The 13585-nt window shown below is 54.8% G+C and overlaps 1 protein-coding gene across 2 annotated transcripts in view; it reads right to left on the bottom strand.

Moving 5' to 3' along the window:
• GPT (glutamic--pyruvic transaminase) overlaps window positions 1-13585 on the bottom strand; it is a 45270-nt gene that overhangs the window by 10187 nt on the left and 21498 nt on the right. For both annotated transcript variants that reach the window (XM_090138177.1, XM_090138178.1), the window contains exons 7-8: window positions 11010-11089; window positions 5371-5504 (exon numbers count right to left, since the gene is read on the bottom strand). In XM_090138177.1, coding sequence (XP_089994303.1) covers window positions 5371-5504; window positions 11010-11089 — 214 coding nt within the window. The remainder of the gene's footprint in view (window positions 1-5370; window positions 5505-11009; window positions 11090-13585) is intronic.

Genomic DNA, 13585 nt, shown 5'->3' with positions numbered 1-13585 from the left:
TGTGGGGTTATGGGGTCTGTGGGGTCTGTGGGGTCTATGGGGTCTGTGGGGTTATGGGGTCTATGGGGGCTGTGGGGTCTGTGGGGTCTGTGGGGTTATGGGGTCTGTGGGGTCTGTGGGGTCTATGGGGTCTGTGGGGGCTGTGGGGTCTGTGGGGTCTGTGGGGGCTATGGGGTCTGTGGGGTCTGTGGGGTCTATGGGGGCTATGGGGTCTGTGGGGTTATGGGGTCTATGGGGTCTGTGGGGTCTGTGGGGTCTGTGGGGTTTTGGGGGCTGTGGGGTCTATGGGGGCTCTGGGGTCTATGGGGGCTATGGGGTCTGTGGGGTCTGTGGGGTCTGTGGGGTCTGTGGGGTTATGGGGTCTATGGGGTTATGGGGTCTGTGGGGTCTATGGGGTCTATGGGGTCTATGGGGGTATGGGGTCTGTGGGGTCTATGGGGTTATGGGGTCTGTGGGGTCTGTGGGGTCTGTGGGGGCTGTGGGGTTATGGGGTCTATGGGGTCTGTGGGGGCTATGGGGTCTATGGGGTCTATGGGGGCTATGGGGTCTATGGGGTCTGTGGGGTCTGTGGGGTCTGTGGGGTCTATGGGGGCTCTGGGGTCTATGGGGGCTATGGGGTCTGTGGGGTCTATGGGGGCTATGGGGTCTGTGGGGTCTGTGGGGTCTGTGGGGTCTATGGGGTCTGTGGGGTCTATGGGGGCTATGGGGTCTGTGGGGTCTATAGGGTCTGTGGGGTCTATGGGGGCTATGGGGTCTGTGGGGTCTGTGGGGTCTATGGGGTCTGTGGGGTCTGTGGGGTCTGTGGGGTCTGTGGGGTTTTGGGGGCTATGGGGTCTGTGGGGTTTTGGGGGCTGTGGGGTCTGTGGGGTCTGTGGGGTTTTGGGGGCTATGGGGTCTGTGGGGTTTTGGGGGCTGTGGGGTCTGTGGGGTCTGTGGGGTTTTGGGGGCTGTGGGGGCTGTGGGGGCTGTGGGGGCTATGGGGTCTGTGGGGTCTGTGGGGTCTGTGGGGTCTGTGGGGTTTTGGGGGCTATGGGGTCTGTGGGGTTTTGGGGTCTGTGGGGTCTGTGGGGTCTGTGGGGTTTTGGGGGCTATGGGGTCTGTGGGGTTTTGGGGCCTATGGGGTCTGTGGGGTCTGTGGGGTCTATGGGGTCTATGGGGGCTATGGGGGCTGTGGGGTCTGTGGGGTCTGTGGGGTCTGTGGGGACTATGGGGTCTGTGGGGTCTATGGGGGCTATGGGGTCTGTGGGGTCTATAGGGTCTATGGGGTCTGTGGGGTCTATGGGGTCTATTTTGGGGGGCTATGGGGTTTTGGGGGGCTATGGGGTATGGGGATAAATTGGGGTCTATGGGGGTCTATAGGGGGCTATGGGGGTCTATAGGGGGCTATGGGGATAAATGGGGGGCTATGGGGTTCTATGGGGTCTGTGGGGTCTATGGGGTCTGTGGGGTCTATGGGGTCTGTGGGGGCTATGGGGTCTATGGGGTCTATAGGGTCTATGGGCTCTGTGGGGTCTGTGGGGTCTGTGGGGTCTGTGGGGTCTATGGGGTCTATGGGGTCTATGGGGGCTATGGGGTCTATGGGGGGCTATGGGGATAAATGAGGGGCTATGGGGGTCTATGGGATTTGGGGGGCTATGGGGTCTATGGGGGGTTATGGGGATAAATGGGGGTCTATGGGGTCTATGGGGTCTATTTTGGGGGGCTATGGGGTTTTGGGGGGCTATGGGGTATGGGGTCTATGGGGGCTATGGGGTCTATGGGGTCTGTGGGGTTATGGGGTTTATGGGGGCTATGGGGTCTATGGGGTTTTGGGGGGTTATGGGGGGCTATGGGGTATGGGGATAAATGGGGGGCTATGGGGGTCTATGAGGTCTATGGGGTCTATGGGGTTTTGGGTCTTATGGGGGTCTATGGGGGTATGGGGATAAATGGGGGGCTATGGGGGGCTATGGGGGGCCATGGCGGGCTATGGGGGGCTATGGGGGTCTATGGAGTCTTTGGGGTTTATGGGGTCTATGGGGTCTATGGGGTTTGTGGGGTCTGTGGGGTCTATGGCGTTTTGGGGGGCTATGGGGTATGGGGATAAATGGGGGTTATGGGGATCTATGGAGTCTATGGGGTTTATGGGGTCTATGGGGTCTGTGGGGTCTGTGGGGTCTGTGGGGTCTATGGGGTCTATGGGGGGCTATGGGGTATGGGGATAAATGGGGTCTATAAGGGTCTATGGGGTCTATGGGGTCTGTGGGGTCTATGGGGTCTGTAGGGTTTTGGGGGGCTATGGGGTCTATGGGGGCTATGGGGATAAATGGGGGGCTATGGGGGTCTATGGGGGGCTAGGGGGATCTATGGGGTTTTGGGGGGCTATGGGGGGCCATGGGGGGCCATGGGGATAAATGGGGTTCTATGGGTGTCTATGGGGGCCTATGGGGATAAATGGGGGGCTATGGGGGCTATGGGGTTTTGGGGGGCTATGGGGGGCTATGGAGTATGGGGATAAATGGGGCTCTATGGGGGGCTGTGGGGGTCTATAGGTGTCTTTGGGGTCTATGGGGGATATGGGGATAAATGGGGGGCTATGGGGGGCTATGGGGGTCTATGAGACTCTATGGGGGCCTATGGGGTATGGGGATAAATGGAGGGCTATGGGCTCTATGGGGTCTATGGGGTCTATGGGGGGCTATGGGGTCTATGGGGTCTATGGGGTCTATGGGGTCTATGGGGGTCTATGGGGTCTATGGGGGGCTATGGGGTCTATGGGGTCTATGGGGATAAATGGGGGTCTATGGGGAGCTATGGGGTCTATGGGGTTTTGGGGGGCTATGGGGGGCTATGGGGCATGGGGATAAATGGGGCACTACGGGGGTCTATGGGGGGCTATGGGGGTCTATGGGGTCTATGGGGTTTTGGGGGGCTATGGGGGTCTATGGGGTATGGGGATAAATGGGGGCTATGGGGTCTATGGGGTCTATGGGGTTTTGGGGGGTTATGGGGGTCTATGGGCTATTGGGATAAATGGGGGTCTATGGGGTCTATGGGGTCTATGGGGTTTTGGGGGGCTGTGGGGGGCTATGGGGATAAATGGGGCACTATGGGGGTCTATGGGGTCTATGGGGGGCTATGGGGGTCTATGGGATCTATGGGGTCTGTGGGGTTTTGGGGGGCTATGGGGTATGGGGATAAATGGGGGGCCATGGGGGGCTAAGGGGGCCTATGGGGGTCTATGGGGTCTATGGGGTCTATGGGGTTTGGGGGGGCTATGGGGTATGGGGATAAATGGGTGGCTATGGGGTCTATGGGGGTCTATGGGACTCTATGGGGTCAGTTATAGGGTCACTGCTAGGGCCTTAATAGGGTCAGTTATAGGGTCACTGCTAGGGCCTTAATAGGGTCAGTTATAGGGTCACTTCTAGGACCGGAAATAGGGTCTGTTATAGGGTCACTTCTAGGGCCAGTCATAGGGTCAGTTGTAGGGCCGGTAATGGGGTCAGTTCTAGGATCACTTCTTATAGGGCCGGTGATGGGGTCAGTTATAGGGTGACCTGTAGGGCCCGCGATGGGGTCATTTCTAGGATCGCTTATAGGGCCGGTGATGGGGTCAGTTCTAGGGTGATTTGTAGGGCCAGTAATGGGGTCAGTTCTAGGATCATTTATAGGGCCGGCGATGGGGTCAGTTGTAGGGTGACTTGTAGGGCCAGTAATGGGGTCAGTTGTAGGGTGACTTGTAGGGCCAGTAATGGGGTCAGTTGTAGGGTGACTTGTAGGGCCGGCAATGGGGTCCATTGCAGGGTGACTTGTAGGGCCTTATAGGGTCAGTTGTAGGGTATTTGTAGGGCTGGCAATGGGGTCAGTTGTAGGGTGACTTATAGGGCCGGCAATGGGGTCAGTTGTAGGGTGACTTATAGGGCCGGCAATGGGGTCAGTTGTAGGGTGACTTGTAGGGCCTTAATAGGGTCAGTTGTAGAGTGACTTATAGGGCCGGTAATGGGGTCAGTTGTAGGATCACATATAGGGCTGGCAATGGGGTCAGTTGTAGGGCCGGTAATGGGATCAGTTGTAGGGTCAGTGATAGGGCTGGCAATGGAGTCAGTTGTAGGGTCACTTATAGGGCCTTAATAGGGTCAGTTGTAGGGTGACTTATAGGGCCAGTAATGGGATCAGTTGTAGGGTGATTTGTAGGGCCGGTAATGGGGTCAGTTATAGGGTGACTTCTAGGGCCTCATAGGATCAGTTTTAGGGTGACTTGTAGGGCCGGCAATGGGGTCAGTTGTAGGGTGACTTACAGGGCCAGTAATGGGGTCAGTTGTAGGATGACTTATAGGGCCAGTAATGGGGTCAGTTGTAGGATCACTTGTAGGGCTGGCAATGGGGTCAGTTGTAGGGTAACTTGTGGGGCCGGTAATAGGGTCAGCTGTAGGGTCACTTATAGTGCTGGCGATGGGGTCAGTTGTAGGGCCGGTAATGGGGTCAGTTGTAGGATCAGTTATAGGGCCGGTGATGGGGTCAGTTGTAGGGTCACTTATAGGGCCAGTAATGGGGTCAGTTGTAGGGTCACTTATAGGGCCAGTAATGGGGTCAGTTGTAGGGTCACTTATAGGGCCAGTAATGGGGTCAGTTGTAGGGTCACTTATAGGGCCGGCAATGGGGTCAGTTGTAGGATCACTTATAGGGCCGGTGATGGGGTCAGTTGTAGGGTCACTTATAGGACTGGCGATGGGGTCAGTTGTAGGATCACTTATAGGGCCTTAATAGGGTCAGTTGTAGGGTGACTTGTAGGGCATTATAGGGTCAGTTGTAGGGTATGTGTAGGACCTTAATAGGGTCAGTTGTAAGTTGACTTATAGGGCCAATAATGGGGTCAGTTGTAGGATCACTTATAGGGCCGGCGATGGGGTCAGTTGTAGGGTGACTTATAGGGCCAGTAATGGGGTCAGTTGTAGGATCACTTATAGGGCCTTAATAGTGTCAGTTGTAGGGTGACTTGTAGGGCCTTATAGGATCAGTTGTAGGATGACTTATAGGGCCAGTAATGGGGTCAGTTGTAGGGTCACTTATAGGGACTTAATAGGGTCAGTTGTAGGGTGACTTACAGGGCCAGCAATGGGGTCAGTTGTAGGGTGACTTGTGGGGCCAGTAATAGGGTCAGTTGTAGGGTCGCTTATAGGGCCAGTAATGGGGTCAGTTGTAGGGTCGCTTATAGGGCCGGCAATGGGGTCAGTTGTAGGGCCGGTAATGGGGTCAGTTGTAGGATCATTTATAGGGCCGGCGATGGGGTCAGTTGTAGGGTGACTTGTAGGGCCAGTAATGGGGTCAGTTGTAGGGTGACTTATAGGGCCTTATAGGGTCAGTTATAGGGTTCTGTCGGACACTCACTCGCCCAGGACGCCCTTGGAGATGGAGTGGAAGGAGGCCAGCTGCACCGCGCTGCTGTAGGGCGGCCCCAGCTCCTGCAGCACCCGGCGGAACGCGTGGAACTGGGCGCCGTCGTACACGTTGTCCTGGTACACCTATATGGGATTTGTGGGGTTATATGGGATTTGTGGGGTTATGGGGTCACACAGCCCCACTGTACACGTTGTCCTGGTACACCTGTATGGGGTTTTTATGGGATTTATGGGGTTATGGGGTTATGGGGTCACACAGCCCCACTGTACACGTTGTCCTGGTACACCTATATGGGGTTTTTATGGGGTTTTTATGGGATTTGTGGGGTTATGGGGTCACACAGCCCCACTGTACACGTTGTCCTGGTACACCTGGATGGGGTTTGTGGGGTTTTTATGGGATTTGTGGGGTTATGGGGTCACACAGCCCCACTGTACACGTTGTCCTGGTACACCTGGATGGGGTTTGTGGGGTTTTTATGGGATTTGTGGGGTTATGGGGTTATGGGGTCACACAGCCCCACTGTACACGTTGTCCTGGTACACCTGTATGGGGTTTGTGGGGTTTTTATGGGATTTGTGGGGTTATGGGGTCACACAGCCCAACTGTACACGTTGTCCTGGTACACCTGTATGGGATTTGTGGGGTTTTTATGGGATTTGTGGGGTTATGGGGTTATGGGGTCACACAGCCCCACTGTACACGTTGTCCTGGTACACCTGGATGGGGTTTGTGGGGTTTTTATGGGATTTGTGGGGTTATGGGGTTATGGGGTCACACAGCCCCACCGTACACGTTGTCCTGGTACACCTGGATGGGGTTTGTGGGGTTTTTATGGGATTTGTGGGGTTATGGGGTCACACAGCCTCAGCGTACACGTTGTCCTGGTACACCTGTATGGGGTTTTTATGGGATTTGTGGGGTTATGGGGTTATGGGGTCACACAGCCCCACTGTACACGTTGTCCTGGTACACCTGGATGGGGTTTGTGGGGTTTTTATGGGATTTGTGGGGTTATGGGGTTATGGGGTCACACAGCCCCGGCGCACACGTTGTCCTGGTACACCTGGATGGGGTTTTTATGGGGTTATATGGGATTTGTGGGGTTATGGGGTCACACAGCCCCGGCGTACACGTTGGCCTGGTACACCTATATGGGGTTTTTATGGGATTTATGGGGTTATGGGGTTATGGGGTCACACAGCCCCGGCGTACACGTTGTCCTGGTACACCTGGATGGGGTTTGTGGGGTTTTTATGGGGTTATATGGGATTTATGGGGTTATATGGGATTTATGGGGTTATGGGGTCACACAGCCCCACTGTACATGTTGTCCTGGTACACCTATATGGGATTTGTGGGGTTTTTATGGGATTTGTGGGGTTATGGGGTCACACAGCCCCGGCGTACACGTTGTCCTGGTACACCTGTATGGGGTTTGTGGGGTTTTTATGGGGTTATATGGGATTTGTGGGGTTATGGGGTCACACAGCCCCGGCGCACACATTGTCCTGGTACACCTATATGGGATTTGTGGGGTTTTTATGGGGTTTATGGGATTTATGGGGTTATGGGGTCACACAGCCCCACTGTACACGTTGTCCTGGTACACCTGTATGGGGTTTTTATGGGATTTGTGGGGTTATGGGGTTATGGGGTCACACAGCCCCACTGTACACGTTGTCCTGGTACACCTATATGGGGTTTTTATGGGGTTATATGGGATCTGTGGGGTTATGGGGTCACACAGCCCCGCCGTACACGTTGTCCTGGTACACCTATATGGGGTTTTTATGGGGTTATATGGGATTTGTGGGGTTATGGGGTCACACAGCCCCGGCGTACACGTTGTCCTGGTACACCTGGATGGGGTTTTTATGGGGTTATATGGGATTTGTGGGGTTATGGGGTCACACAGCCCGGCGTACACGTTGTCCTGGTACACCTGTATGGGGTTTTTACGGGGTTATATGGGATTTATGGGGTTATGGGGTCACACAGCCCCACTGTACACGTTGTCCTGGTACACCTGGATGGGGTTTGTGGGGTTTTTATGGGATTTGTGGGGTTATGGGGTCACACAGCCCCGCAGTACACGTTGCCCTGGTACACCTGGGTGGGGTTATATGGGATTATGGGCTTATATAGGATTTATGGGGTTCTCTGGGTTCTATGGGGTTCTATGGGGTCCTATGCGTTTCTATGGGGCTCTATGGGTTCTATGGGGTTGAATGGGTTTCCATGCGATTGTATGGGGTTGAATGGGTTCTATGGGTTCTATGGGGTTCTATGGGGTTCTATGGGGTCCTATGCATTTCTATGGGGTTGTATGGCTTCTATGGGGCTCTATGGGTTTCTATGTGTTTCTATGGGGTTGTATAGGTTCTATGGGGTTCTATGGGGTCGTATCCATTTCTATGGGGTTTCTATGGGTTCTATGGGTTCTATGGGGTTCTATGGGGTCCTATGCGTTTCTTTGGGGTTCTATGGGTTCTATGGGGTTCTATGGGTTTCTATGCGTTTCTATGGGGTTGTATGAGTTCTATGGGGTTCTATGGGGTTGTATCCGTTTCTATGGGGTTGTATTGGTTCAATGGGGTCGTATTGGTTCTACGGGGTTCTATAGGTTTCTATGCGTTTCTATGGGGTTGAATGGGCTCTATGGGGTTCTATGTGTTTCTATGCATTTCTATGCGGTTCTATCGGTTCTATGGGGTTCTATGGGTTTCTATGGGATTCTATGGGGTCTTATGCGTTTCCATGGGTTTGCATGGGTTCTATGGGGTTCTACGGGTTCTATTGGGTTGCATGGGTTTCTATGGGGTTCTATGGGTTCTATAGGGTTCTATGGAGTCCTATGCATTTCTATGGGGTTCTATGGGTTTCTATGGGTTCTATGGGGTTCTATGGGGTCCTGTGCATTTCTATGGGGTTGTATGGGCTCTATGGGGTTCTATGGGGTCCTATGCGTTCCTATGGGGTTGTATGGCTTCTATGGGCTTGTATGGGGCCCTATGCGTTTCTATGGGGTTGTATGGGTTATATGGGCTTGTATGGGGTCCTATGTGTTTCTATGGGTTCTATGAGGTTCTATGGGTTCTATGGGGTTCTATGGGGTCCTATGCGTTTCTATGGGGTTGTATGGGTCCTATGGGGTTGTATGAGGTCCTATGCGTTTCTATGGGGTTGTATGGCTTCTATGGGGTTCTATGGGGTCGTATCTGTTTCTATGGGGTTCTATGGGTTCTATGGGGTTCTATGGGGTCCTATGCGTCTCTATGGGGTTGTATGGGTCCTATGAGGTTGTATGAGGTCCTATGCGTTTCTATGGGGTTCTATGGGTTCTATGGGGTTCTATGGGGTCCTATGCATTTCTATGGGTTTGTATAGGGTTCTATGGGGTTCTATGGGGTCCCACGCATTTCTATGGGGTTGTATGGGTTCTATGGGGTTCTACGGGCTTCTAGGCGTATCTATGGGGTTCTATGGCTTCTATGGGGTTCTATGGGGTCGTATCCATTTCTATGGGGTTGTATGGGTTTCTATGCGTTTCTATGGCGTTGTATGGGTTCTATGGGGTTCTATGGGTTCTATGGGGTTCTATGGGGTCATATCCATTTCTATGGGGTTCTATGCGTTCCTATGGGGTTCTATGGGTTCTATGGGGTTCTATGGGGTCCTATGTGTTTCTATGGGTTCGTATAGGGTTCTATGGGGTTCTATGGGTTCTATGGGGTTCTATGGGGTCCCATGCATTTCTATGGGGTTGTATGGATTCTATGGGGTTCTATGGGTTTCTAGGCGTATCTATGGGGTTGTATGGGTTCTATGGGGTTCTATGGGGTCATATCCATTTCTATGGGGTTCTATGGGTTCTATGGCGTTCTATGGGTTCTATGGGGTTCTATGCGGTCCTATGCGTTTCTATGGGGTTGTATGGGTCCTATGAGGTTGTATGAGGTCCTATGCGTTCCTATGGGGTTCTATGGGTTCTATGGGTTCTATGGGGTCCCACGCATTTCTATGGGGTTGTATGGCTTCTATGGGGTTCTATGGGTTTCTAGGCATTTCTATGGGGTTGTATGGCTTCTATGGGGTCGTATCCGTTTCCATGGGGTTCTATGGGTTCTATGGGGTTCTATGGGTTCTATGGGGTTCTATGGGGTCCTATGTGTTTCTATGGGGTTGTATGGGTTTTATGGAGTTGTATGGGTTTCTATGTGTTTCTATGAGGCTGTATGGGTTCTATGGGGTTCTATGGGTTCTATGGGGTTCTATGGGGTCCTATGCGTTTCTATGGGTTTCTATAGGGTTCTATGGGGTTCTATGGGGTCCCACGCATTTCTATGGGGTTGTATGGCTTCTATGGGGTTCTATGGGGTCGTATCCGTTTCTATGGGGTTCTATGGGTTCTATCGGGTTCTATGGGTTCTATGGGGTTGTATAGGGTCGTATCCGTTTCTATGGGGTTGTATGGGTTTCTATGCGTTTCTATGGCGTTGTATGGGTTCTATGGGGTTCTATGGGGTCGTATCCGTTTCTATGGGGTTCTATGGGGTTCTATGGGTTTCTATGGGTTGTATGGGTTCTATGGGTTCTATGGGGTCCTATGCGTTTCTATGCGTTTCTATGGGGTTGTATGGGTTCTATGGGGTTGTCTGAGTTCTATGGGGTTCTCTGGGGTTGTATCCGTTTCTATGGGGTTGTATTGGTTCAATGGGGTCGTATTGGTTCTATGAGGTCCTATGCGTTTCTATGGGGTTCTATGGGTTTCTATGTGTTTCTATGGGGTTGTGTGGGTTCTATGGGGTTCTATGGGTTTCTATGTGTTACTATAGGGTTGTATGGGTTTCTATGCGTTTCTATGGGGTTCTATGGGGTTGTATGGGTTTCTATGGGGTTCTATGGGATCTATAGGATTCTATGGAGTCCTATGTATTTCTATGGGGTTCTATGGGTTCTATAGGGTTCTATGGGGTCCTATGCATTTCTATGGGGTTGTATGGGTTCTATGGGGTTCTACGGGTTTCTAGGTGTTTCTATGGGGTTGTATGGGGTTGTATGGGGTTCTATGTGTTTCTATGTGTTTCTATGGGGTTCTATGGGTTTCTATGGGGTTGTATGGGTTCTATGAAGTTGTATGGGTTTCTATGTGTTTCTATGTGTTTCTATGGGGTTCTATGGGGTTCCATGCGTTTCTATGGGGTTCTATGGGTTCTATGGGGTTCTATGGGGTTCCATGTGTTTCTATGGGGTTGTATGGGTTCTATGGGGTTCTATGGGGTCCTATGTGTTTCTATGGGGTTGTATGGGTTCTATGGGGTTGTATGGGTTTCTATGCGTTTCTATGGGGTTGTGTGGGTTCTATGGGGTTCTATGGGGTTCCATGTGTTACTATAGGGTTCTAGGGGTTTCTATGCATTTCTATGGGGTTGTATGGATTCTATGGGGCTCTATGGAGTCCTATGCATTTCTATGGGTTTCTATGGGTTCTATGGGGTTCTATGGGTCCTATGCGTTTCTATGGGGTTGTATTGGTCCTATGGGGTCCTATGGGGTTGTATGGGTCCTATGGGGCTGTGTGGGTCCCATGGGGCTCCCTGGGGTCCGTGGTTGCGGCCCCGCACCTCATCGGCCAGCAGGAAGAGCCGCTCCTCGAACGCCAGGCGCACGATCGCCTCGATGCACTCACGGCTCTGCACCGAGCCTGCGGCAACGGCGCCACAGCGCCGCACTGCGGTCAGCGCCGGCACTGCAGCCTGCGGGGCGGCCGGACCGGGACGGGGCGGGGCGGGAGTGGGGTGGGAGTGGGGTGGGGTTGGGGTTGGGGTGGGGTGGGGTTGGGGTGGGATGGAGATTGGGGTTGGGGTGGGGTCGGGATTGGGGTTGGGGTGGGATTGGGATTGGGGTGGGGTTGGGGTGGGATTGGGGTGGGGTTGGGGTGGGGTTGGGTTGGGGTGGAGATTGGGGTTGGGGTTGGGGTGGGATTGGGGTGGGGTTGGGGTTGGGGTGGGGCGGGATTGGGATTGGGGTGGGATTGGGGTTGGGATTGGGGTTGGGGTGGGATTGGGATCGGAGTTGGGGTTGGGGTGGGATTGGGGTGGGATGGAGATTGGGATTGGGATTGGGGTGGGATTGGGGTTGGGGTTGGGATTGGGATTCGGATCAGGGTTGGGATTGGGGTGGGATTAAGGTTGGGATTGGGGTTGGGGTGGGATTGGGGTGGGATTGGGGTTGGGATTTGGATCAGGGTTGGGATTGGGGTGGGATTAGGGTTGGGATTGGGATTGGGGTTGGGATTGGGGTTGGGGTGGGATGGAGATTGGGGTTGGGGTGGGATTGGGGTGGGGTTGGGGTTGGGGTGGGATGGAGATTGGGATTGGGGTTGGGGTTGGAGTGGGGTTGGGATTGGGGTTGGGGTGGGATTGGGGTTGGGGTTGGAGTGGGGTTGGGATTGGGGTGGGGTGGGATTGGGGTTGGGGTGGGATTGGGGTTGGGGTTGGGGTGGGGTTGGGATTGGGGTGGGATTGGGGTGGGGTTGGGATTGGGGTTGGGGTGGGATTGGGGTTGGGGTTGGAGTGGGGTTGGGATTGGGGTGGGGTGGGATTGGGGTTGGGGTGGGATTGGGGTTGGGGTTGGGGTGGGGTTGGGATTGGGGTGGGATTGGGGTGGGGTTGGGATTGGGGTTGGGGTGGGATTGGGGTTGGGGTGGGATTGGGGTTGGGGTGGGATTGGGGTTGGGATTGGGGTGGGGTTGGGATTGGGGTTGGGGTGGGATTGGGGTTGGGATTGGGGTTGGGATTGGGGTTGGGGTGGGATTGGGGTGGGATTGGGGTGGCATTGGCGTTGGGATTGGGGTTGGGGTGGGATTGGGATGGGGTGGGATGGAGATTGGGGTTGGGGTGGGGTCGGGATTGGGGTTGGGGGTGGGGTGGGGTGGGATTGGGGTTGGGGCGGGATTGGGGTGGGATTGGGGTTGGATTGGGGTGGGATTGGGATTGGGGTTGGGGTTGGGGTTGGGGTGGGATGGAGATTGGGATTGGGGTGGGGTTGGGGTGCGGTGGGATTGGGGTTGGGGTGGGATTGGGGTTGGGATTGGGGTGGAGATTGGGGGTGGGGTGGGATTGGGGTTGGGATTGGGGTGGAGATTGGGGTGGGATTGGGGTTGGCGCTGGGGTTGGGGTGGGATTGGGATTGGGGTTGGGGTTGGGGTTGGGATTGGGGTGGGATTGGGGTGGGGTTGGGGTGGAATTGGGGTGGGGTTGGGGTTGGGATTGGGGTTGGGGTTGGGGTTGGGGTGGGATTGGGGTTGGTTGGGATTGGGCTGGGGTTGGGGTTGGGATGGAGATTGGGATGGAGATTGGGGTTGGGATGGGATTGGGATGGGATTGGGGTGGGATTGGGGTTGGGGTTGGGTTGGGGTTGGGATTGGGGTGGGATTGGGGTTGGGGTGGGATTGGGGTTGGGATTGGGGTGGGATTGGGGTTGGGATTGGGGTAGGATTGGGGTTGGGGTGGGGTTGGGGTGGGATTGGGGTGGGTTTGGGATGGAGATTGGGGTGGGATTGGGGTGGGGTTGGGGTTGGGGTGGGATTAGGATGGGATTGGGGTTGGGGTTGGAGTGGGGTAGGGATTGGGGTTGGGGTGGGATTGGGGTGGCATTGGCATTGGGATTGGGGTTGGGATTGGGGTCGGGATTGGGGTCGGGATTGGGGTCGGGATTGGGGTGGGGTGGGATTGGGGAGGGATTGGGGTGGGGTTGGGATTGGGATTGGGGTGGGATGGAGATTGGGGTTGGGGTGGAGATTGGGGTTGGGGTGGGGTGGAGATTGGGGTCGGGATTGGGATTGGGGTGGGGTTGGGGTCGAGACTGGGGTTGGGGTGGGATTAGGATGGGATTGGGGTGGGGTTGGGATTGGGGTGGGATTGGGGTGGGGTGGGATTGGGGTTGGGGTGGAGATTGGGGTTGGGGTGGGATTGGGGTGGGATTGGGGTTGGGATTGGGGTTGGGGTGGGATGGAGATTGGGGTTGGGGTGGGGTTGGGGTCAGGATTGGGGTTGGGGTGGGATTGGGGTTGGGATGGGTTTGGAGTTGGGATTGGGATGGGATTGGGGTGGGATTGGGATTGGGATTGGGATTCGGATCAGGGTTGGGATTGGGGTGGGATTAGGGTTGGGATTGGGATTGGGGTTGGGATTGGGGT

Source organism: Phasianus colchicus, chromosome 3, assembly GCF_987193195.1.
Source record: "Phasianus colchicus chromosome 3, bPhaCol1.hap1.1, whole genome shotgun sequence".
NCBI lineage: Eukaryota > Metazoa > Chordata > Aves > Galliformes > Phasianidae > Phasianus > Phasianus colchicus.
The sequence above is the reverse complement of the archived record's forward strand: the minus strand, read 5'-3'. Positions and strand labels throughout refer to the sequence as shown.